The sequence below is a fragment of the Balaenoptera musculus genome, chromosome 14, assembly GCF_009873245.2.
Source record: "Balaenoptera musculus isolate JJ_BM4_2016_0621 chromosome 14, mBalMus1.pri.v3, whole genome shotgun sequence".
NCBI classification, from domain to species: domain Eukaryota; kingdom Metazoa; phylum Chordata; class Mammalia; order Artiodactyla; family Balaenopteridae; genus Balaenoptera; species Balaenoptera musculus.
Window position 1 is genome coordinate 1119326 of NC_045798.1, and position 23062 is coordinate 1142387.

General features: G+C 62.3%; 1 protein-coding gene across 4 annotated transcripts; it reads right to left on the reverse strand.

The window, feature by feature from the left end:
- Positions 1-1166: 1166 nt before the first annotated feature.
- MMP17 (matrix metallopeptidase 17) lies at positions 1167-22819 on the reverse strand. Of its 4 annotated transcripts, XM_036824096.1 has the most exons (12): positions 17623-17651; positions 17266-17465; positions 16449-16550; positions 12600-12732; positions 11657-11786; positions 10806-11089; positions 9673-9849; positions 8054-8153; positions 6308-6390; positions 6056-6208; positions 2871-3128; positions 1167-2105 (listed from the first exon to the last, which is right to left on the reverse strand). In XM_036824096.1, the coding sequence occupies exons 2-12, from the start codon at positions 17437-17439 to the stop codon at positions 1792-1794; spliced, it is 1908 nt and encodes a 635-aa protein (XP_036679991.1). In that variant the 5' UTR covers positions 17440-17465; positions 17623-17651; the 3' UTR covers positions 1167-1791. The 4 variants fall into 4 exon arrangements, with proteins under 4 accessions (XP_036679991.1, XP_036679992.1, XP_036679993.1 ...); XM_036824097.1 differs by lacking the exons at positions 16449-16550; positions 17266-17465; positions 17623-17651 and adding an exon at positions 22596-22819; XM_036824098.1 differs by lacking the exons at positions 17266-17465; positions 17623-17651 and having other exon boundaries at positions 16454-16550.
- Positions 22820-23062: the final 243 nt, after the last annotated feature.

The following is a 23062-nucleotide window of genomic DNA, read 5'->3' on the forward strand; positions in this document are numbered from 1 at the left end:
TGATCGCTGCACAACCAACTCCTTCTCCTCCCTTTGTTTCTGCTCATTCCCCTGTTCAGGGCCGCCTTTCTGGAGCCCCCTGGAAAGCAGCTGTTCACAAACTTCCCCGTGTGTCACACTTACAGAATGGGGGGCGGGTAACCCATGGCCAGCCCCACCCCCAGCCTTCTGATCAGCAGGTAGGGCCAGGCCCGAGAATCTGCATTTCTACCGGCTCTGGGCGAGGCCGATACTGCTGGCTGGGCTCCCCGCCTGGAGAACCCCTGCTCTGAAGCGGCCCCTGCAGGGGCTCTTCGCACCCCCTTATGGCCTGATGCTCACCTCACCTACTCTCCTCTTCCTAACCGACACCATGTTTGCTGCAGGTGTTCACCTCCCCCAGCCCCAGGGAGGCGTGGTGATTCCTCTACACCAGAGGTTCTCAACCCAGGTGACCCTACCTTTGGGGTTATCTAAGGCCGCGACCGGGATGGGCAAGGACCGTCCCACCCCCATGTCCACGCACCCCCAGGAGAAGCACTGATCAACCACTCCCTGCCAGGGGGAGTGGGCAGGCAGCCAGGGCTTCTGGGAAAGGTCGCCCTCCCGGGTGAAGGGGGTCCAGCTCCCATGCCTTGCCCCTCCAGGTGGGAGGGCAGTGGCTGCCATCCTGGCCTTGGAGGCCGGGGCAGAAGGAGCAATGGGATGCAGGCACCTCCCTGCACTTCCTGTTGGGAGGCCCTCCAGGGCATTCGGGGTGGCAGACAGCGTCCCAGGTGCCTCACCCAAGACCTTGTCTCGTTCTGCACGTTCCACACTGAGAGCAGTACCTGCACGTGCAGGTAGGCACTCCGTCCATCAGGGAGGGTTGGGTGAACGTGCCAGAACCCCAGGTCCTGAGACCTGACTCGGCCCAACCCCTGCCTGCGGGCAGGAGGCTCGTTTCCCTGAGCTGGGCCTCAGCTTGTCCATCTGTGAAATGGGTGTAATGACCCAGGGGTCATGGAGTTGTGAAGGAGGCGCTGGGCAGGAAGGTGTTGGTGACCACTGCACAGGCCTTCCTGGAGGCCCCCCACCCCAGAGTGCAGGTGGTCTGGGGCCAGGGCTGCAGAGCCCCTCGAGGCCCCGGAGGACGCCCACGCTCGGACCGCCTGGGCGCGTCAGGGAGCCGAGCCTGAGCCGTTACAAAGCAGGAAGAGATCGTGTTTGTCTGAAACGCGTCACAAGGGAAGCCCACCACGGCCCCAGCTTGGGGGCTCGCCCGTGGAGGCGGCTGCCCTGGTCAAGGCAGCCGGCAGGCCCACTGGGACCGGGAGAGGAAGCCCCACGGGCGGGCGGAAGCACCAGGGGCGGCTTTGCAGCAGGTGATGGGGAGGGGGTGCCCGTGGGCCTCCGGGCTGCTCTTGCCAGGGCCTGCGGACCTGATGTATCGCCCCCAGCCCTGCCTACCCCTGGCTCCTCGGTCAGTCTCCGTGAGATTCAGTCACTCGCTCGCTGAAAGGACGGCTCCCGGCCCCGATCCGGCCGGGACGTGACGCAGTCTCCCCAGCTGGCAGAGGGCAGGCAGGCCAGGCGGGCGCTCCCCCTGCATCCGCGCCCGGGGAGCAGCGCCCTCTGCTGGCCTCTGCCGAGCCGGGGAGGCTGCACCCGGTGGCCTCGGCCCGGGGGCTGGTGGCGCCGTCCCCATCTGCAAGGCGGGGTCCTCTCTGCAGGGACGCTTGGCTCAGGCGCTGGAGGGGCGGGCATCAGTCCTTGCACTTTGTGGCTCTGGGCCGTGGTCCCTTCTGTCCTGTCGCAGGCCAGCGCCGAATGTCATAGCGCCAGGGCCCGGGCCGCTGTCCACAGGAAGCTCAGCAGCGCGGCCAGCAGTGGGTCCGCAGCCCGTGGTGCTGGGGCGGCGATGGAGGTGCAGGAGCAGACCTCGTAGGCGTCCTCTGAGCGGCTGTGGTCGCGCTGCCCCGGCCGGGCGTGGGCCCCGGCCTCTCCGTCTGCGCCCTTGGGGTCAGCGGGCGGGGCTCTGCAGACTAGCCAGTCCCGGGCCGTGGACTGCGGGCACCCGGGCGCCACCTCCAGCTCGCCGTCCAGCACCTTCCAGTACTCCGTGCCGCGGAAGAAGTAGGCGGCACCTGGGGGAGAAGAGGGCAGGCAGCTGAGCTCCGGCCGCTGCAGCATGCGGGATTCGGTCTACACAGCGGGAGGACGGGATGCAGAGAGCTGCGGGGCCAGTAGGGAGGACGGGCGTAGAGTGTCTCAGGTGAGAGCCAGAGTCTTGGTCTCAGCCTCCGGGGAGCCCATCTGTGGGCACTCAGAGCATTACAGGCCTGGGAAAGCTCAAGGAGCCGCCTGGAGGCAGGGGGATGGATGAGATGACCTCTGCTTTTCCCCTACTATGTATTTACTGCGGGCCTACTATGTGCCAGGCTGTTCTAGGTACTGGGGACATGGCTGTGCAAATAGAACCAACGAAACTTCCCGTACGGGTGGAGCTGCCCCTGTGGGAGGGTGGTGTACTTCGCACTGCAGCCAGGGGGCGCTGCAATGACGTTTGGGCGGAGGCCTGAACCCGGTGGGGAAAGTGTTGGGTGGGGGACGCATGGCAGGTGCAAAGGCCCTGGGGTGTGTGTATATGTGTGTGTGTGTGTGTGTGTGTGTGTGTGTGAGACAGCAGGAGGCGAGGCTGCTATGGCTGGAGGGGTGACGGGGGCGAGGAAGGGAAGAGGGGATAGGTGAACAAGCGCCAGAGGGGACGACCCAGGGGCCCCTCCGGGGGCGGGTGGTGTCCGCGGCACGGGGGGCGGGGCAGACGCACGCATGTGCCCCTGGGTCCCCGCTCCCCAGGTGTGGAGGCCGAGGCAGCCCCGGACTCGCCCCTCCCCCGGCGCCCGGCTCACCATCGGACCAGCGCATGGCAGCGTCGAGTGTGCTGGGGACGCCCCTCCACGGGGGGCTCTGGGCGGGGTGGCCAGGGTCCATGCGCCGTGTGTGCTCATCGTAGCGCCAGTACAGCTGGTCCTTAAAGAAATAAGTCTTGTCATTGTGGGCCCAGGAGAAGGCAGCATCGACGCCGCCCGGCGGGAGGCCGAAGTCCGAGATGGGCCGCGGGTATCCTTCCTCTACGTTATTGTCCTTAAACACCCAGTATCTGTCTCCTGGGGGCGAGAGAAAGAGCCGTGGGCCCGGGTTCGCCCAGCGCGCCGGGCGGGGGCCCCAGCCCTTGCCCCTCCCGCACACGGACACCCCGATGCCCAGTGCCCACGGTGTAACTCCCAGGAGGGTTCACTGAGCGCCTGCGGTGCTCCCGGCAGGGGTCCCACACGTGCCAGCAGCCTGGGGACGCGGGCCCGGATGAGGCGGCCACATCACAGACGGGGGCAAGACCCCCCACCCCCACCCCGAGAAGCCACTTTGGTCAGCGGGGCCTTGTCCGCTTCTGCCGTGAGGCGGGCTGGGCAGGAAGGGCACTGGGCCAAGGCCCACCGGACCTGCACGCGTGCTGCCTTGTCAGCTTACACAGAAGCAGAGGTTGAGAAATCACCAAGAACTTCAAATCTGCATGTAAAGCTTTTGGAAGATGGTGTGATTAAGATCCTTGTTGGGTATATCCTTGACTGTGTGCTCTGGAAACTTCCTTAGCTGCTCTGCCGCAGAAGGTGGGAATTAAAATTGGGTGTGTGTTGTTGTGTCCCCCACTCCCACCCGGGTTTAGCAACAAATCAAACCCTGTTATTTAGAAAACAAATGAGGGCATTCCCTGGCGGTCCAGTGGTTAGGACTCTGTGCTTTCACCCTGCAAGCTGCAAGGTGTGGCCAACAAAACAAAACAAAACAAAACAACAAATGAAAAAAGAAACAAATGAAACAAATGAAAAAGAAGCAAAACATTAAAAAAAATCTTTGGCTGGACAAAGGACTGGAACAGACATTTCTCCAAGGAAGATATTCAAATGGTCAGTAAGCACATGAGAAGATGCTCAACGTCACTAGTCATCAGGGAAAGGCATGTCAAAACCATAATGAGACACCACCGCACGCCCACTAGGATGGGCACGATCAAACCCACCCCCAGAAAACAGCAAGCATAGGTGAGGATGCGAGGAATTGGGCACCGCTGGTGGGACTGTAAAATGGGAGCAGCTGCTGTGGAAAAAAGTTTGGCAGTTCCTCAAAAAATTAAACATAGAAATAGTGCAGGATCCAGTAACCGCACCCCTGGGTATATACACAAAGGAATTGAAAGCAAGTTCTCAAAGAGCTACCTGTACACCCATGTCTACAGCAGCATTATTCACAATAGCTAAGAGGTGGAAGCAACCCAAGTGTCCATCGACAGATGATAAAATGTGGTCCATCCACACAATGGAACACTACTCAGCCTTAAAAAAGGAAGGGAATTCTGACACCTGCTACAACGTGGATGAACCTTGAGGACATTATGCTCAGTGAAATAAGCCCGTCACAAAAAGACAAATCCTGTGTGGTTCCACTATATGAGGTCCCTAGAGCAGACAAATCCATAGAGACAGAAAGCAGGATGGTGGGTGCCGGGGGTTGGAGGAGGGGGAGGGGGAGTTAGTGTTTCATGGGGACAGAATTTCAACTTTACAAGATGAAAAAGCTTTAGAGATGGACGGTGGTGATGGTTGCACACAGTGTGAAAGTACTTAACGCCCCTGAACTGTACACTTAAAAATGGTTAAGAAGGTAACTTTTACATTGTGTGTGTGTTTTTTTTTTTTACCACAATTAACAATAATTTCTAAAAAATCATCTGTCAGAGACTGGCAACAACGGAAGGAAACGACGGCACAGCTGCAGACAGGGCCCTGCGCAATCACAACGAGAAGGGCTGTGAGGCTTTCCTCTGAGTGGGCACACACGTGGGGTGACGTTGACAGGGCAGCCCGACCTACTCCAGCTGACACTGCCAGGCAAGTGCACAGGCCCCAAGTGCCCACACTGTCTCATATTTCAAGTCTGGAGCTGTGGTTTCTCATGGGGATCTCCCGATTTTTAAATGTTAAGAAATAATCCAAGTTACTTAGAAGATGCCAGACAGGCCCCCCCCCACCATGACTGTGGCCGGCCCTTGACATCCAGCCTGGGAGACGGTGATTCCACTGTCAGGGGGCGCGCCAGGGTGAGTGTGGAGGGGTCGAGCCCGGGCACCACACAAGGGAGGCCAGGCTGGACAGCCTGGGTCAGGGCAGCAGGGTGGCTTCACTCCGGGGACCTACAGACCCTGCACCCCCAAAACACAGCTGCACGTACATACAGCAGTGCGTGAGGCTGAGGAAGGCTCACAGCCCCCGAAGCGCCCACAGAATTGGCCGGGCTCAGTCTCCTGCTGCAGGCGGGGCACCTTGCCTTCTCCCCAGAGAGACAGCATGCTGCCCAAGAGCAGGAACCACCTCCCCAGCCCAGCCCGGGAGCGGGGCTGTTGAGGGTGAAGTGACACCCCTCCTCCAGTGGACCTGTCACCCTGGACTGAGACGGGAGAGCAGTTTCCCCCTGCTCTTAGACTAAATCCAGCTCCTTCCCACGGCCCCTCGGGCGTCGACCTGCACTTCCCACCCCCGCCTCCTCACCCTTCACTCTGATCCAGCCTCATCACCCTCTTCCAGGTTCTTTCAATCAGCAAGGTTGTTCCTGCCTCAGGGCCTTGGCACTGGCAGCTCCCTCTGCCTGGTACCCGTTCCCTCGGGTCTGTCTGAAATTAACTCCCGCGTTACTTGCAGGTGCTTATTGTGTGTCCCCCGCCCCAGAATGAGGGCAGGGATTTTCGTGTCTTGCCCACTGTGTGCCTGCGGGGCCTACCACAGTGCAGAGCACATAGCAGGTGCTCAATAACTACAAATCGGCTGAGTGCACAGATGAATGGGATACTCTCTGCTCTGAGCTCCGGGCCCGCAGAGCAAAGCACAGGACCGGCCTCCCACGTGGACGCGAGCTTCGGGCCCGCAGAGCAAAGCACAGGACCGGCCTCCCGCGTGGACGCGAGCTTCGGGGGTCCTGGGGAGCGCGGGCTGCGGCCCCGGTCAGCGATGCCCGGCAGGCACCCAGATGGGGGGGCGCCCACCTTTGAAGAAGACGATCTTGTGGTCACTGGTGCGCTCGTACACGGCATCCACGCTGTCCAGGTGCAGAGGCAGGCCCCGCCAGAAGCGGTGCACCTGTGCCGGCTGCAGCGACACCAGGTGCCGGTCCCGGGTCAGCCGCCAGAAGTACTTGCCTGGGGGGACACAGGGGGTGGGGCTGCAGGTGGCCGGCCTGGGGCCCAGAGTGGGGTCTGCTCTTCTGCCCGCCGGCCGCTGGACCCCGAGGGGGTTACCTTTGAAGAAGAAGGCCTCGCCTCGGATCTGGGCCACGGCGTCAAAGTGGGCGCTGCATCTGTGGGGCACATCCTTCCTGGGCCTGGGGGCAGAGAGAGGGCCGGGCTGGGAGGCAGCCCCACTCCGAGCTGCCCCGGGGAGCTGGGCTGGGCAAGGCCACGGGGACAAGCATCCCCGAAGGACCCTGCACGCCCGCATCACCGCCTGCAGGTCCAGCGACCACAGCAGTTTAGTCAAGAGAGAAAAGCAGGTGAAACTGAGCCCCATGCTCGCTGTGCAGGTTGGAAGGTGGATCCCTGAGCGAGCGTCAGGGAGCGCTTGGACGAGCAGGCGCTCTCAACGCCGCCAGCAAAGCATCGAGAAGCCAGCCGGGCACTTTCTACAGAAACGCTGAGCGTGCGTGCCGGGACCCCGATTCTGAGTCTGGAGCTCTGTCCACGGACAGGACTCACAGCAACATCATTTGTGACGACAGAAGGTCAGGAACTTAAACGCCCACCGATCCAGGACTTGAAAACAGGGCAGGGCACACGCGTACCGCAGGGCAGCTCAGCTCAGAGGCCTCCACGGGCCCTGGGGCCAGAGCCGAGGCACAGAGCAGCGTAGGAGACATCCCACTGGGTTCACGCGTGTACATCTACACGCTTGGCTTTCTATACACGTGTGGAGTCTCTCTGGAAGGACACGCACACGCACAAATGTTTGCCGCAGGGAGGGGACCGCTAGGTCAGCGGTGAGGACTAACTTCTCACTGTGAGCGCTTTTTGTGCCTCCGGAATCGTGTACCGCTGGCAGGTGTTACTTATTCAATAAATAAGTGCAATGAAGAACAATAATAACACAAGTTAGAGCAACATCTGTTGACCTCAGTGGAAATTCACCACATACAGCTGAGTGAGAAAAGCATAAAAACATCCCACGTTTGGAAAACCAAACCTCAAAACAAACCAAACCACGGAAGCCTAAATACACAGATTTCTGTTTGTATTTCTGTGTTTAGTGTTTTGTGTGAGGGTGAAGGTGGCAAGGAGGCATGCCAGGCTGTGAGGGCAAAGGTGGGAGGGGTGGACGGGGACGCCCCCCTGCAGATTCTGTGGCACTTGTTCCACTGGGGGTGGGGGGTGAGAGTAGGCGGGCTCTGACCGCTTTCACCACAGGGTTAGACGAAGCCAAGGCTGGGCCTTAAAAGGCAGACAGCTGCTGCGGGGCCTCCAGCACTGCCAGCCCTCCGGATGCTCCCTTGGGACAGCCTCTCTAGGAATCCAGCCTCCGGCACGGGACACAGATGGTGCCCAGCTGAGCCCAGCCTTCGAGTCAGCCCAGCCCAGGCACCAGACCTGAGTCAAGATGCCCCCAGACGATTCCAGCCCCCAGCAGATGTTCCCAACACCGTGGAGCCGACCCCCGACCCCCGACTGTGCCCTGTCCAAGTTCCTGACCCACAGAACCCACGCGCCCAATGATATAGTGGTGGTTTCATGCCATGAGGCAGGGCTGCTTGTTACGCAGCCGTCGATGACTGACTGGGACGAAGGGTGAGAGGAAATCGCACGTTTGAAAGTCAATGCCTCTGCACGGTTCTGGGCTGGGGTGAGCAGGGCTCCCCTCCACTGTCCGTCCATAAGAAAAGAAACTAACTGTCACTCAGGGCTCAGCTGGCCCAGAAGAGCCACGAGCTCCGAACTCTGAGCCGCTGCTGGGGGCTGTGCCGGCTGCAGAGTGGAGACGAGGGGCCCACGGCTTACGGGCTGCTAGAGCGATCGTCAGGGGGCTCCGGCAGGAGGGGCGGCTCCTCGGGCTCCGGGGTGTCCGGCTGTGCCGTTGGGGACACGGACTCCCGCACGCCTGTGGAGACAAGGAGGCTGCATCGGGCCCAGCACACCCGCCTCCCTGCAGACCCCACCACCCTTCCTGGAGCCGCCAGGACGGAGCCGAGGCCATCGGGTGGGTGGCACTGCGTGTTGACCGAGCCGAGCGCCGGGCTGTGGCGGCGAGCAGGACAGGGGGGACTCCCGTCCCCGGAGCCAGAGCATCGTGATGCGTGAGAAGGCACAGGTGCCTCACTGACTTAAAGGCGTGTTTATATCCCCCCCCCCGCCCCCCAGCTCCACTCCTGCGTACAGACCCAAAGTAACAGAAAACAGGTGTTCAAACACAAAGCTGTACGTGATTGTGCACAGCAGCATTATTCATAATGGCCAAAAGGTGGAAACAACCCAAATGTCCACCAACGGAAGAATGGATAAACAAAATTCTTCAGCTGTCAACAGGAATGAATTACTGATGCATGCCATGGCGGGGATGACCCTGGAACACACATGCTAAGCGAACGCAGCCAGACACAAAAGGCCACACACTGTATGATTCCATTTATGTGGAATGTCCACAAGAGGCAAATCCAGAGAGACAGAAAAGTGACGAGTGTTTGCCGGGGGCTGGGGAGTGGATGGGAAGTGACTGCTAATGGGTGAGGTGGGATGGCGGGGGGCGGGATGAGAACATTCTGGAAGTGGAGAGAAACGGTGGATGGACAACATTGTGAATGTACCAAATGTCATTGAATAGTTTGCTTTAAAAGGGTAAAAATCGTAAATTTTACTACAATAAAAAACGTCCACAGATGTCAGAGGGTGGTAAGCGCTGGGGCAACAGTGAAGCGGTGGGGGGGTCCAGGCGGAGGGGAGAGGCTGCAACGTGGAATGAGGGAGGCTGGCCTCCGTGGTGAGGCACTCGATCCCGGGCTTTAAGAGGGCTGCTCTGGCCGCTGTGGGTAGGCGCAGACTGGGGTGGGGTTAGGGAGACCAGCGTGGAGAAGGGGGGTGACTGGGGGAGGGTTCATCACCCCCGCCTTGCTCTTGCAGCTCCCAGGACAGACCTCCTTCTGCCACATTGCCTGATGTGTCCCCAGCAGAGGGGGCCCCGGAGCTGGCCCTGGGTCCGTCCTGGCTCAGCGCTCCCATCTCTCAGTGGGGACGTGGAACCTACTTCACAGGTTGTAAAGACTGGATGACTTAATACATGTAAGTGCTTTGCGTGGGCCCTGGGTCGCCATCAATGTCAGCTGTCACAACCTGAAACCGTCTGGGGATTGGACGTGGGATCTTGCCCGGGGCTCTGAGATGAGCTCCGTGGAAAGGGCAGCGGGGCCCCAGGTCCTAGGGACCCCTGGCGACACAACTCACCTGCTTATTCATTCCACACACACTGCGGGGCAGCCAGCGTGTGCCAGGCGGTCCCAGATGCTGAGCACGCAGTGAACAAGACAGAACCAGCCCTCTTCCGTGGGGTTCTGTGCTCTGGGGGTCCCCGGCACTGCTGTCCCCATCCCCGGGCGACCCGTGACGGCTCTGGGGGGAGGACTCACCGTACAGCTGCCAGACGCGCACCCTGTCCTCATAGGGGAGCCCGTAGCGCAGCGGGTCGCCCACCGGGCCCTGGTAGTACGGCTGCATGATGGAGCGTGTGGCCGCCACGTGGCTCAGCCCGATGGCGTGGCCAAACTCGTGGACAGCCACTGCGAACAGGTCCATGCCGTGGGCATCTGGGGACACAGGAGCCAGTGAGCCCAGGGAGGCACCGCCAGCTCCTGCGGGGCCCCGGGGACGGGACCCGTGGGGTGGGGTGAGATGAGTCCCCCAGGCTGGTTACAGAGGAGGCCCCGGTCCTGGACAGACGGGTCCTGTGGAGTCACTCAGGGCTTGTCTGCTTCCTAGGAGGCCCTGTGGAGTTCACAGGGGCCTCTCGGGCCCTGGGGGTCTCTTCGTCCCCCTCATCTACCACGTGCCCCTCACAGTAAAGTTGGCAAACTATTCTGTACAGGCCACATGGTAAATATTTCAGGCCTTGCTGGCCATCAGGATCCCAAGTTATAGGGGTCACTGTAAGCTCCCTCAACCCCACAGCACTGAATAGATTCTCCAGGCCCCATAGGACGGGCCTGGGCTCCCATCAAGGCATAAAACCCACAGGTTCTACGGGGCCACTTCTGGCTCCTCCAGCTGGGATGGGCTCCCCAGCCTGGTATACAGACTCACCCCGCAAGGTCCCCGTCTTCCCCGCCCGTACCCACAGCCTGTGCCACGCGGCTCTGCCCCTCATCCCACCTTGAAGCTAGGGGCCTGCGACTCCTTTGGACAACGGGACTTAGCAGAAGTGATGGCGTGCCTAGGCCTGCAGAGGCCTTACAAGCTTGCACTCCCTCTTGGGAGCTGGACCAGGGCGAGGACAAGCCTGGCTCACGGAGTCACGTCCCAGGCCTGCGAGCCCAGCCCGGGTCCGCCAGGTGGGTTGCCCGTGCCAGAGACGGCTGGTGAGGTCAGCCTGGAGGAGGACGCAGAGCTGCCCTCCCGAGCTGGACGGGTGCCCACGGCTTTAGGCAGGGGAGCCGTAGCGGTTGCCTCTTCCTGGGGGGCTGGCGTGGCCCCCTACACCATCGTGGGCTCCGCCAGGGGCCGGGGGTTATGTGGGGTCCCCGGGGCCACCCCAGCCTGGACGCACCTGAGGAGCGGAACGTCCAGGCCTCGTCGTCGTCAAAGTGGGTGTCCCCTGCGGTGTGGTGGTCGCCCGGGAAGAAGGCGTGGGCCACCGCGCCGCCGGGGCCGTCGAAAGGGTAGCGGTCGTTGTGGTCAGCTGTGGAGAAGTCGATCTGGATGTCGGCGGCACTGCCGGCCACCTCGTGGAAGTTCAGGGGCGTGAGGTCGCTCCAGACTTTGAGCGCGTAGTGCATGAGCGCGCGTACCGTGTCGCGGCCCAGGGGCGAGTCCCGCGGGAACGTGCGGACCCTGGGGCAGGCGGGGTCAGAGCTGGGTCGGTCGCCGGGTCGGTCGCGGGGACAGGCCCAGTGCCCCCGCCCCAGGCTGGAGTGCGCTCCCTGGAACAACTTGCCCCGGGAGGGTTGGGGGGGGCACACCGGGGCCCTTATTTGGAAATAGGGTTTGCAGACGTAACTGGGGCGAGGATGGAGACGAGTGCATCCCGGATTAGGGCGGCCCCTAAATCCAGTGAGTGTCCTCACAACAGACAGAAGGGGACACAGACACGGAAGGAGGACACGTGAAGATGGAAGCAGGGAGCAGAGCCACGGGCCCAGGGCTGCTGGCAGTGCCTGGACAGGGGCCGGGCCGGATTCTCCCTCACAGCCTCCAAGGGACCTGGGGCCCCTGGATCTCGGATTTCTGGCCTCCAGAACCGAGAGGATAAATTCCTGTCTCTTAAGTCCCGGTCTGTGGGTGCTCATGTTGGCCGTCCCCCCCACCCCGACACCCAGACCCCCGAAAGGCCAGGCCAGGTGGAGCCCCGCCCACCCAGACCCCCGAAAGGCCAGGCCAGGTGGAGCCCCGCCCGCCCACCTCCATGACAGGTTCCTCCTGCCCCACTTGGTCGGGGCCGGAGCCTGGCGCCTCCTTTGAGCCGGGGCTGCAGCTGGGAGGTCAGGGAGGGAACAGCGCGGGGTTCTCATCAGCGCCAGGGTGGCCTCATCTGCAGGGCGGACGGGCGGGCGGGGGTCAGGCCCAGCGCACGCTCACCCCCGACCTGGGATTCCCAGCAGCCCCCCGAGAGCTGGCACCGACGCCGGTCCCGTCCCCCTCGCTCCCTGCACCGGGTCTGGGGGGACGAGGCCCAGGCCTCCAGCTGTGTCGGGCCCCCCTGCCAGGGGTACGTCCACAGACCAGGATGGGGGGCTTTCCAAGCATTTACTAATGTACGGCAGGGCCCTGAGCAGTCGGAGGGGGCATGGCCCCAACTCGGACCGTTGGCCAATGTCCCCTGCATCTCACGGGACACACACCTGACCGGCTCTGTGTGTGACACACGTGTCTACTCCTGAGAGGCCTGGGGACAGACATGTTCTGATCAGCTGGCCCTTCGAAGAGTCTTTACAAAATTGGAATTTGTGGCCAAAATGTAAAAAGTGGGGTGCTCACATAAACCCCCCAGATTTCTAGTTTCTCTTGGAAAGCGGGCAGTTTCAACAGCACAGGCCTGGCACCCCAATGGGGCGACTCAACTGGGGTGTGGGTGGCCAGACCTCACTCCGACAGTTGGCCTGCCTGGCCCGTGGCATGGAGTTTGAGACCCCACTGAAAGTGTGGAAAGGGGGTCTGGGTGCGGCTGGTACACACTCACCCCCTGCTGTGCCCACGGCCAGGGGGACGGGGAGGGGGATGACGGAGGGTTCCCATGTGGCGGGAATCCTCCCTCCCATCCCAGGACAGCAGGGCAGGCTGGAGGGGGCAGTTAGGAGGAACTGGGCTCAGCTCACCCATCTCCCCCTGCACCCTGAGAACTGACCCAGGACGCCAGTGGCCTCCAGGCCTCCGAACCGCTGCATGGCCACGATGGCCTTGGACAGCTCCTCTGGTGTCTGCAGCTGCCCCGTTTCCGGGTCTGCTGGGGGCAGGTAGCCGAACCTGCTCAGCCACTCCTGCGGGCAGAGAGTACAGTGAGGGGTGGAGGTGGGGGGCTCAGCCCCACAGAAGAGCCGCCTGCCTGGGGCCATCACTGCGGGGAGGGGCAGGCCTCTCCTAGCCCAGATCAACACTCCAGCCCCTGCCCAGTAGCCCACAGGGGGTCTCATGCTCCTTCCTTGCCTAAGTGTCTTAATAAACTCGATGGCCCTTAGATGGGTGGGCTTGAGCAGTGCACAACCTGTGCGACTGCTCATGGCAGCCTGCCCCACCTCACTCCTCCTGAGGCAGCAAAATGCCCAGGGGACACTTAGGAAAGTGAAATTTTTAAAAGGTTATTTAACATCATGAGTGCCAAATTCAGGCCCTGAGCTGGCTTGTGAGGCAGCAGTTTAGGACCCAAGGTCTGAAACCCACGCTGAGAAGGGCAATGGGCTCAGAATCTGGTTTTAGGAATCTGGTTATGAGCTGCATGTGCACAGTAGTTAAGAGCCCAGACTCTGGAGCGAGGCTGCCTGGGTGCAAATCCCACCCAGCCCCCTCCTCACTGTGCAACTGAGGCAAGTCATATCCCCTCTGGGCTGTTTCCTCGCCTATGGATGTGAGGATATAAAGAGTTAGAACGTGGAAATGCTCACATCAGCCCTGACACAGGTACCCTCCATATAAAGTGCATGTTGTCAGCAGACAGCTCTGTAGCAAAGTGCCCCAGTGGGGGTCCTCTGAGCCAAACAGGAAGCAGGAATGGGGGGCAACCCTTTTTACCACGGACACACATAGAACCCCTTTACCATCTGTGGGGGGCCAGGGGACAGGGAGGCACCAATGCCATCCGTGGGGACCTCCTGGGGGGCTTCTGTTTCTTCAACTGCCACACGGTGTTCATGCCCACGCCCCAAGCTGTGTGACAATCCCATAAAAAGCACTCAGCCGGCTTTCCTGGTGGCTCAGTGGTTGAGAATCCGCCTGCCAATGCAGGGGACATGGGTTCGAGTCCTGGTCCGGGAAGATCCCACATGCCGCGGAGCAACTAAGCCCGTGCGCCACAACTACTGAGCCTGCGAGCCACAACTACTGAGCCCACGTGCCACAACTACTGAAGCCCGCACGCCTAGAGCCCGTCCATGCTCTGCAACGAGAGGCCACTGCAGTGAGAGGCCCGTGCACCGCAGCGAAGAGTAGCCCCCCTCGCTACAACTAGAGACAGCCCGTGTGCAGCAACAAAGACCCAACGCAGTTAAAAAAAAAAAAAAAATGTCCTAAAGGATAAAAAAAAAAAGCACTCAGCCATATGGACGCAGTGCCGGGGGTGGGCTCATCGGCCAGCTTCCGGAGGACCCACAGGTGGGTGGAAGGCAGGGTTTTGGAGACTCTCTGAGCTCCACCCCTCCCAGACCAGGCTTCAAGAAATGCACCGATATGCAGGTCTATTTTTTTTTTTTTGGTGGACATTTAAAAAATCCTTGATTCATTTATGCTACCTGCAGGGCCCCCAGAAGCTTGCAAGTTTGCAGCCCCTGCCTGAGGACTCCCCGCCCCGGGGATCTGCCCCCACAAGGGGCCCAGTGGGAGGGGGTCTATCCTCCTGGAATTCCCAGGGAACGCAACTGACCAGAAGGGTCCTCAATGATTTGCATATAATTTGCATACACCTGCAGCAGACTAGCTGGATTCCCTCCTTTTCAGGAAACACTGAGTCCTTGCTGGGGTCTCCCTGTTCCTTTACCTCCTCCTCAACTCCTGAAGGAAGCCCCCAGAATGCGCAGAACTGGGGGACCCGGGAGACCCCCCTCAGGTCTGGGGGTCCCTCTTAGGCCCAGGCAGGACAGTGAAGAGCAAGCAAAGGACGCTCCCAGTTGACACCCCACACCGACATCCTGTGCTCAGACGAGGGGAGCACGGGGGCCGGACAGGCTCACCCCTGACCGACATCCTGTGCTCAGACGAGGGGAGCACGGGGGCCGGACAGGCTCACCCCTGACCCTGGGCTCTGCCCTCTGTGGCACTGAGGCCTCTGCCACCCCTGAGCACCCTTCTTTCAGGAGGACCACCCTTCACGTCACTTCAAACACATTTAAATGCATCCCGTCAGCCGGCAACAGGATTTACTGGGTCCCCTGGCTAATCACTATCTGGGCCCTGGAGATGCCCAAGAGAGCATTCCAGGTTACAGACGTGTATTTGTATCCACTTTGCTGTACTAACAGAAACTAACACGACACTGTAAATCAAATATACTCCAATAAAAATCATTTTAAGAAATGTGTATTTGTGGCTACACATTTTGGGGGAAAGTTTTCCATGTATTTTAAGGTTTTGATTCTGCCGTTTTCTTTCTGAAAGTCAGAAAACACACACACACATCTTGCAGCTCTTTGTCAAGATGGCAGGACTGAGCTACAGAGCCTGGGGGCGTCCAGTACCACGCGGAGTCCCTCTGGAGCTTCCTCAGACCGTTCACGATGCTGGGTGAGCACGCCGTCCCCACTCTCCTTCCCAGGTAATGGTCCACCCAGGCCAGTGCCTTTCCCCACCCAGGCCAGTCGCTGTGGGTGGGCGGGGGCTGACACCCCCTGGGAGCACCGCCCGCCTCCCGGCTGTCCCCTTCTGACCGCAGCAGACCCCTGCCCCCAGCCCTCGCGGGGCTCCACGGGGTTCACGGAGGGGCTGTGCCCTCTGCTGCTGGGCAGCCTGGCCAGAAGGCCACGCGCAGCTTTGGGCTTCAGGCCTCAAGAGCACTTCAGGTGGCTTGGAAATGTTTGCTAACGTTGAAAAGCGGGAGGTTTTAGCCGCAGGTCTGAGTGGCTGGCTCTGTGTCAGCTTGCAGCACGAGGGCAGAGCGGAGGGCCTGTGCCGGCCTGGGACAAGCACCGCTCTGACCACGGCCAGCAGGGCCCTGCCCGGGCCCTGGGCACTGCAGCGCGCAGCCCATTCCCACAAGAATGGGACCAGATCTGAGCGGCTGGCGGGAGGGAGGGGCTCCCCCCCCCCCCTTTCCCCGCAGGCTTGGGCTCAGACATCCCACCTGGCCCCAGTGCAGCTCCCTCCCCCGTCACAAAGCCAGTCCCCTCTCTTCACACCCCCGGCCCACCTCCTCCCCGGGGCCCCCCCCAGTGGTGGGGGGCTTCTGTGTCGATTCCTGGACAGCTTGCTGGGGGAAATCCTCAGGAGGTGTCTGACAACAGGACGAGCCCCTGGTGGGTTTGCTGGGGGGACGCTGCATGGACCGGGGAGCCTGAAGAGCCCATGGGGACCCTAGCTCAGCCCTGAGCCATCCTGTTCTCTCGCCTTCAGTGGAAACACAAGCGTCCGCAACAAGAAGCCCCCATCCCTGCTGGGAAGGAACAGTCAGCCCGTGAGCCCTGGGAGGGAGGGGGCGTCTCAGACAGCCCCTTTCCCTCTCTCTTCCTCTCTCCCTCTCGACCTGCCAGCTCGTCCCACTCTTCAGGGGAGACAAGCAAATTCCCAAAGGGCCGGGGTTTCATGTTTTTTCCTGGTAGTACGTACACGTTGGAAGATCACAGAGGAACCAGGCTGAGAAGCCGTCCTCAGGGCCGGGGTCCTTGCATGGGGCAAAGGCTGACAAAAGCCCCGCCTCGGCTGCCCCTGGAGCCCATGCAGCCCCGATCCCTGCACCCACCACAGTGGTGCCTGCGTCAGGACGGCCCCTGGGGTGGGGGCCCAGACCTCTGCCCCCCAGGTGTCCCCAGCCCTGCCCCTCGCCCCCCAATACCTTACAGAGCCTGTGGGTCGCCTGGGCCAGCCCCCTCCTGTGCTCATCCACTGGTCCTCCCTTCACTGTCACCACGGTGACCGTGTCTCCAGGGCAACGAGGCTGTGTGGGCGGAAGGTGAACTTTCCAGAAGGCTGAGGGGGGGGAGGGGGGAGCGAGGGGAGCCCCAAACCCGCAGGGGCCGCCCCGCCCTCGAGAATCCCTGACAGACAAGGACATGCTCTCACCCTCCTCCCCGCAAGGACCCCCGTGAGCTGAGCCATTACTGCAGATGGGGAAACTGAGGCCCAGAGAGGTGGGCGTCCTGCCCAAGGCACTGGCAGGAAGTGGGGCGCCGGCCCCTCCCGCGAATGCAGTCACCTACCATCCCTCCCGTGGCTTTCCCGTCCCCCCCGCCCAGCCCCCGCCTGGTCTTGTTTTTCTCTGCGTCGTTTATCGCTGGTTGACACAACGTGCATTTGTTCACAGCGCTGACGATGTTTAACGATGTTTAACGCACACACCACAAAACTCCCTCCTGACCTCAGCAAAGTCACAGGCAAGCGGGCCATCGCCGCCACGGAGCGGCCTCGCGTTCACGTCTTGGCGGCCCCTCGGCCCAGCAGGTGAGCCGCCACGCGCAGGCACCCGCGGCCTCGCTGCTGGCTCCCAGGGGGCGCAGCAACCAGCCTTCCGCAGACGGGCGGACCCGTGGGCGAGGCAAGGCCGCGCTGTGCTGTGCTTTACGGCGCCGGTAAACAAGAAGTGCCTACTGTGTGCAGTGCCCCCGCAGGTCCTTCCCATAGCCCCAGGCCTGGCCACTGCTCTCCCCACTTACAGGTGGGGAAACGAGGGCTCGCCGGACGTGCTGGCAGTGGGAGCAGGACTGGAGCGAAGCCAGCCGGGACCCCGGGACGCCTGTCGGCTCGCCGATGCCCCGTGAGGGGCCTGTGTCTGGCCGGGACGGTGGGGACGGACGGCTGAACTGTCGGCGCCCCCCTTCGCCCTCCATCTCTAACTGGACTCCGCCAGCCTCGTCTGTAGGGGGTATGGAGAGCGGGTGTCATTAGCGCCACGGCACAGTTGAGGAAATGGAGGCCCGGGGCAGTGCAGACACCGTCACAGCATTGGGGAAGCGGAGGTGGGCGGGCAGTGGCTTTAGAGCACCCACCCCCAGACCCAAATAATAACAGACCCTTCAGCACCCACTGCGTGCCGCTGGCTCTGCACCTTCACCCACTCATTCCTCAGCACCCACGAGGGCGGTGTCACCATCACCTCCACGTGCAGCTGCGGAAATGGCTCGCGGTCACAGGGCGCAGCTCTGGCTCAAGACTGTGTCTGACCCGCTTGGCCGTCCGGGCGCTAAAGACCCAGAGAGAAAGGAGTTGGTGGCCCCCCGGCAGGGTGGGTCTTCCTCCAGGGGCTGCCGGCGGTTGGGATGACCCCTCACCCCAGCATCTTCCCCAGGGGGATGCTCCCAGAACCCCCTCTGACGGTCCACCCATCCATCCGACACCCTCACCGAGGGATCCCTGTGCCAGGTGCTGGGGGGACAGGGAAGATCTGGGGAGACACCGTCCTGCTGTCTACCCAGGAGGGACAGTCTCGTGCGGGAAGCCAAAGATAAACACGTGATATGTGTCACAGATGATAAATGATAAGTGATCCTAATGGCCAACGATTATTGAGCGCTGCTCAATTACTCACAGCACCCACAGGGGAAAGCTGTGAGAACAGGGGTCTGTGGGGTTCAGTTCACGCTTGGCACACAGTAGGCGCTCAATAGAGAACTACTGAAATGATCTTATAGGTGGGTGCTATTATTATGACCATTTTACAGATGAGGAAACTGAGGTGCAGAGAGGTCAGGACACTTGCCCACGGCCACACAGCCAGACAGTGCAGAGCTGGGAGGGGAACCCAGGCTATCTGGCTTCAGGGCCTCTTCCCAGGACCGCTGTGCTATGAGGGGAAGTGAGACAGGGTGGAGGGGCTCCTTAAATGGGTGCTCGGGGGGGGTGGCACCTGAAGGATGAGAAGGAGCTGGCCAGATGATGAGCCGAGGTGAGAATTCTTGGCAGCGGGAACAGCTAGTGCAAAGGCCCTGTGGCAGGAACCAGCCTTGGAAGTTCAGGGAGCAGAAAGGAACGAGTAGGACTGGGACACAGAGGGAAGAGAGCATGGAGGAGTGGGCAGGCGGGCCAGGTAAAGGCGGGAAGTGGGCTCCGCATCCTGCCCAGGCCACTGTCCATCCGTCCCGAGAGCTGGACAGTGCCTGGGGGGGACACAGCAGGCTGTCGGCTAGCGTGTGACAGACGCACCCGTCACCCCTCCCGTGCTCAGCACAGGCCCTGCACCCACAGCATCTCACTGGAAGCTCCGAGCCACCATTAACCGAGAGGCAAAAACCACATGCACGCAAAGCACCCTCGGAAACCCCCAGGAAGGCACTGGGTCAGGCAGGACCCCGGTGAGCCCTCAAGCCCTTGTCCCCGTGCCGGCACCCCCTCCTCAGAACACGAAGGCAGCTTACTTCCTGCAGACGCTGTGGTGAGAGATTCAGGGGCATCACCCAGGGAACGTCCCCACTGCCCCGTTCTCATGGCCCCGCTTTACAGACGAGGAGACTGAGGCCCACCACTCAGATCCCAGGCTGTTAGCAGCAGCCTGGGATCCACAGCCAGAGGCTGGTCCCAGAGCCCCTTGAAAGAGCAACGACATTCCCTCAGCTGCCAGGCTGGTCGCCAGCCTGTTTAGTCAGTATCCACAGTCCCGGGGCTCAGACCACAGGCGGCCAGTGTGGTCCTGCCCACGCCACAGGCCCCCGCTACAGGCCCCCGCGAAAGCACCACAGAGACTTCTCAGTCATCCAGACCCCCAAGGCCATGAGTGTCTGGGAAATGAACTCACTTGTTGACAACGTGCCTCCAGGGTCGGGGAGGGGCCCAGCTGGGTCCTAGGACCGTCACATTTAAATTCAAGCTCTGGGAGGGGAACTGGGAGCCGAGGCTCCCCTCTTGCCGGCTCAGTGAGATCATCCCTGGTCCCCTTGGTTGGGTTCCCTGACTGCAGCCAAGAGAGATGTTCCTGGCCCCAAGCCAGGTCTGATACGGGTCCTGAGTGCACCGAGGTGCCAGAGGCTTGCTGGGGTGCTGGCACTGAGCAGCGGCGACCCAGAGGCGACTGGCTGAGGCCAGGGTGACGGTCACCCCCGCCACCCCCCTCCCTACCCCCGGGAGGGGGATATGTGCTCACAGATGCTCCAGCCCCTGCCCAGCCCCCTGGGCCGCTGAGGGCGCTGCTTATTCCCGGCCACCTGCACATACTCTCAGCCACAAACCACTGTCACCGTCTGGGTGTCAGAGATCAAAAGACCTGCCGACATGCGTGGTACAAGGCACAAGAGCTCACAGACTTTGTTGCTGAGATAGAAACCTGAGAACAAACTTTAGAGGACGGTGGCATATCTGCCAACATACGATACATTACGTGCATGCCTGTCACCTGGGCTCCCCCAGGGCTGGGTCCCTCACATACTCACGTCGCAGTAAGCGGGCGTCCTGGCAGCTCCTGGCTATGGCGCAATATTAGGAACAGCCTGCACGTCCGTGCGGGGGTCTGGCTAACGGATGTGACATCCGTGCAGTGAAATGCGACGGGTGGGCAGAAAGAACCGGGAGGACCTAGAGGTTCCCATACAGCCGGTTCTCCAGGCTAGACTGGGAAGTGAAACCAGCAGGGCACACAGCAGTGGACAGCAGGCTGTCATCCGTAGCAATAAGGGACCGAGGTCCCCATGCCCTTTTACGTGCCCAGACAACCTCTGGAAGGATCCTCAGGAAATGAGGGAGACAACGGCCCCTGCAGACCCTTCTGTACGACCTGAATATTTTGCTGTGGGTATTACCTACTCAGAAATAAAATAATGAAAACGGGCCCAGAAGGACTTGCGGCTCAGTCGACAACCCCAGGAGGGCACGGGGCTCTTTTGTCCCGCTCCGCCGAGGCCGAAAGCCCACCGTTGGACGGCGAGGCAGGCCTCAATCCGCTGCTTTGTTCTCTGAGGCTCGGGCGGGCTGGGCTGGCGAGCCCCCTCCCGGGGACAGCCAGCGCACAAGAGACCCGCTGGGCACGGCTCTGTCTGGCAGAAGCTGGGTCACACTTACAAAGGGGCCCTTCTCCTCACTGGCAGCCCTAGACCCGAATATCCAGAGTCAGTGGGCCCCTGGGGGCAGCCTGCAGAGCGGGGTGGAGAGGAGTCCTCCCTCCTCCCCGCAAATCCCTGCTGGTCTCCCAGCCTTCCTGCACCTCCGGGTCTGATGCGCTGAGGTGTCATTCCCCCGAAGGCCACCAGAGACCGCCCTCGGCCCACAAGTCGGGGGCAGGAGGCAGGAAGGTTTCTCTCACTCAGGCTGGAGGGGCCCCAGCCTTCCGTGGGGGGGGGGGGGGGGGGGGGGTGGGGGGGTCTCCCTGGGGGGGGCAGCATCCTCTGCTCTTTACGCGCCGGGTCGGATACCAGGGCCCTGCTGTCTCTGCGGCTCCAGGCTGGGGAGCCACGTCCCCTGCCCAGTGCCCCGGGTGCCGGGGAACCCAGGGGAGCAGGGAGAGGAGGAGGCATGGAGGTGCGAGCCAGGAGCAGGAGTGTGGACCTGACCCGCTTCCTCTGGGTGGGCGGCGAGAAACTTCAGAACGGCACTGGGTGTGATACACGAACTTGGCTGGGCCCGGAGCTCCACGTCCTGACTGTGCGGGCCTGACCCCCAGGAACCCTCCCGTGGGGCCCCTCACAGCTGGAAGGTGGGAGCCTGGTTCTACTACCACCCAGCCCAGACCTAGAGACTTGATGCCCTCAGAGCATGCGCCCCAGGAGGGCATCCAGGACACCCCAGGGCCCGGAGGAGGTGGGTAAAGGCACTCCAATTTCAGAGCAGTTTGGCTGGGAGGAAGCGGCTCTGGGGACCCTCTGGCGCCTGGATGCAGACAGCAGGGACTGTGGTTGTTCCCCCCCAGGCGGCTGCAGGGGTTGCGGCAGCTGGGCGGGGGTGGCCCAGCCTGTTTCTCATCCAGAAACTGTGGCCGAGTCCTGCCAACCACGGGGCTGCGGATGCCGCCCAAATGCCTGCACTGGCCTGAAAGCCACCTGGAGCTCGAGAATGCCACCGGCCTGGGAGAGGAGCCTTATCGCACCCCTTTAGGAGACTGCCGTGGGCCGGGGGCGGGGGCAGGGAGCCAAGGTCCCCGGCCCTGTCCCTTCATCTGTGCAAGTGAGGGCAACTGCAGGGGCGGAAGCCTCAGAAGTAATCTGCTTAACCCACCGCCCTGCTCTCGCCCTCGCCTGGCCTCGCGGGGCCCGGGGGTGGTGAGACCCATAAAGTCTGATCTAAATCTTCCAGGTCCCGAACAGGGGACTCCAAGCCTGGCGGGCTGAACGGGGGAGGGGTTGCGGGAAGAAGCCACTGCGCAGTCCCCAGTATGGTTTCCAAGCCAGTGGGACAGCTGATACTGAGGGAGGGGCGCAGGAGAAGGCGGGACGGCGACATCCGAGCCTGGGAATGGGAGGGGGGACTCCACCAGGCTCAGGACAGGGACAAGGGTGGCAAGGCAAGGCCGGCCACCCTGGGGGTGGAAGGGGACAGGGACTAGGGCCAAGACCCGTGCCCAGTGGGGGGCTGGGAGGCCGGCTCCCTTGCTCCCCAACATCTTCAACATCTCAACGGAGCAAACTCGAAACCACCGACTTTCCGGGGCGCCCACACTCAGCAGCCCTGTCTTTTTCTCGGTTGTGGGCGCGCACCCCTCCCCCCCGCCACTCCCACTGGGAACGCACTCGGGACCGCCCTGCTCTGGGCGGCTGCGACTGCTGTCCCACCCGCCTCAGGGGCCCCTTTGGGGCTGCACGGAGCCGGGAACGGGGCTGGGGCCAGGTGAGCCCCCAACCTCCGCGGGCTCCGGCGACTGCGGCGGGCTCCGAGCGCACGGAGCCCGGGAGGGACCCGCCGCCTCTTTCCCAGACCCGGGTGCGCGCGCGTAAGACAGCCTGTGACCCAGCCTCAGCCTTGCCGCCCAGGAAATGGGTGCAGGGCGTCCGAGTTCCCGCAGGCACCGAGGCGGCCCGATGGGGTCTCCCCGGCCCGCGGGAGCCCCGCATCCCGGCCGCACACTCACCACTCCCAGGCTGAGGTTCTCGGCTCGGGGCGCGGGTGCGGCGCAGCCCCCACGGGCGGCCAGCGCGAGCAGAAGCAGCGGCAGCGGCGGGACCCGGGCCCGGGGAGGCGGCGGGCTGGGCCCGCGGGTGGCGCGGCGCCGCATCGCGCTCATAGGGCGGACGGCGCGGCGCTTGCAGTCCCCGCGCCCGTGTGCCCCGCGCCCGCGCCAGGCTGCCTGCCCGACCGAGCCCCGCGCCGCCTCCCAGCGGCGGGGCGGGGCATGCTAATGTATGCTAATAACCGCCGCCGGCGCTCGCCCCGCCCCCGCCTTAAAGGGCCCGCGCCCCGCTCCCGCCAGAGTCCCGCGCCCCCAGGAGGATGCTCACACCTCACCCACGCCCCGCCCGGCGAGTCCACACGGGGACCTTGGCTGCGGCGGCCCGAAGGAAGACACTTCCCGAGTGTCCCCAGACGGACCCGGGGCGG

Excerpts from the sequence above, each read along its gene's own strand:
- MMP17 (XM_036824096.1), bottom strand. The coding sequence starts at position 17,439 with ATGGAGGGCGAAGGGGGGCGCCGACAGTTCAGCCGTCCGTCCCCACCG. Across the intron at positions 9,850-10,805 it reads CTGGACGTTCCGCTCCTCAG|ATGCCCACGGCATGGACCTG; the intron begins GTGCGTCCAGGC and ends CTGTGTCCCCAG. Across the intron at positions 3,129-6,055 it reads CAAGATCGTCTTCTTCAAAG|GAGACAGATACTGGGTGTTT; the intron begins GTGGGCGCCCCC and ends TCTCGCCCCCAG.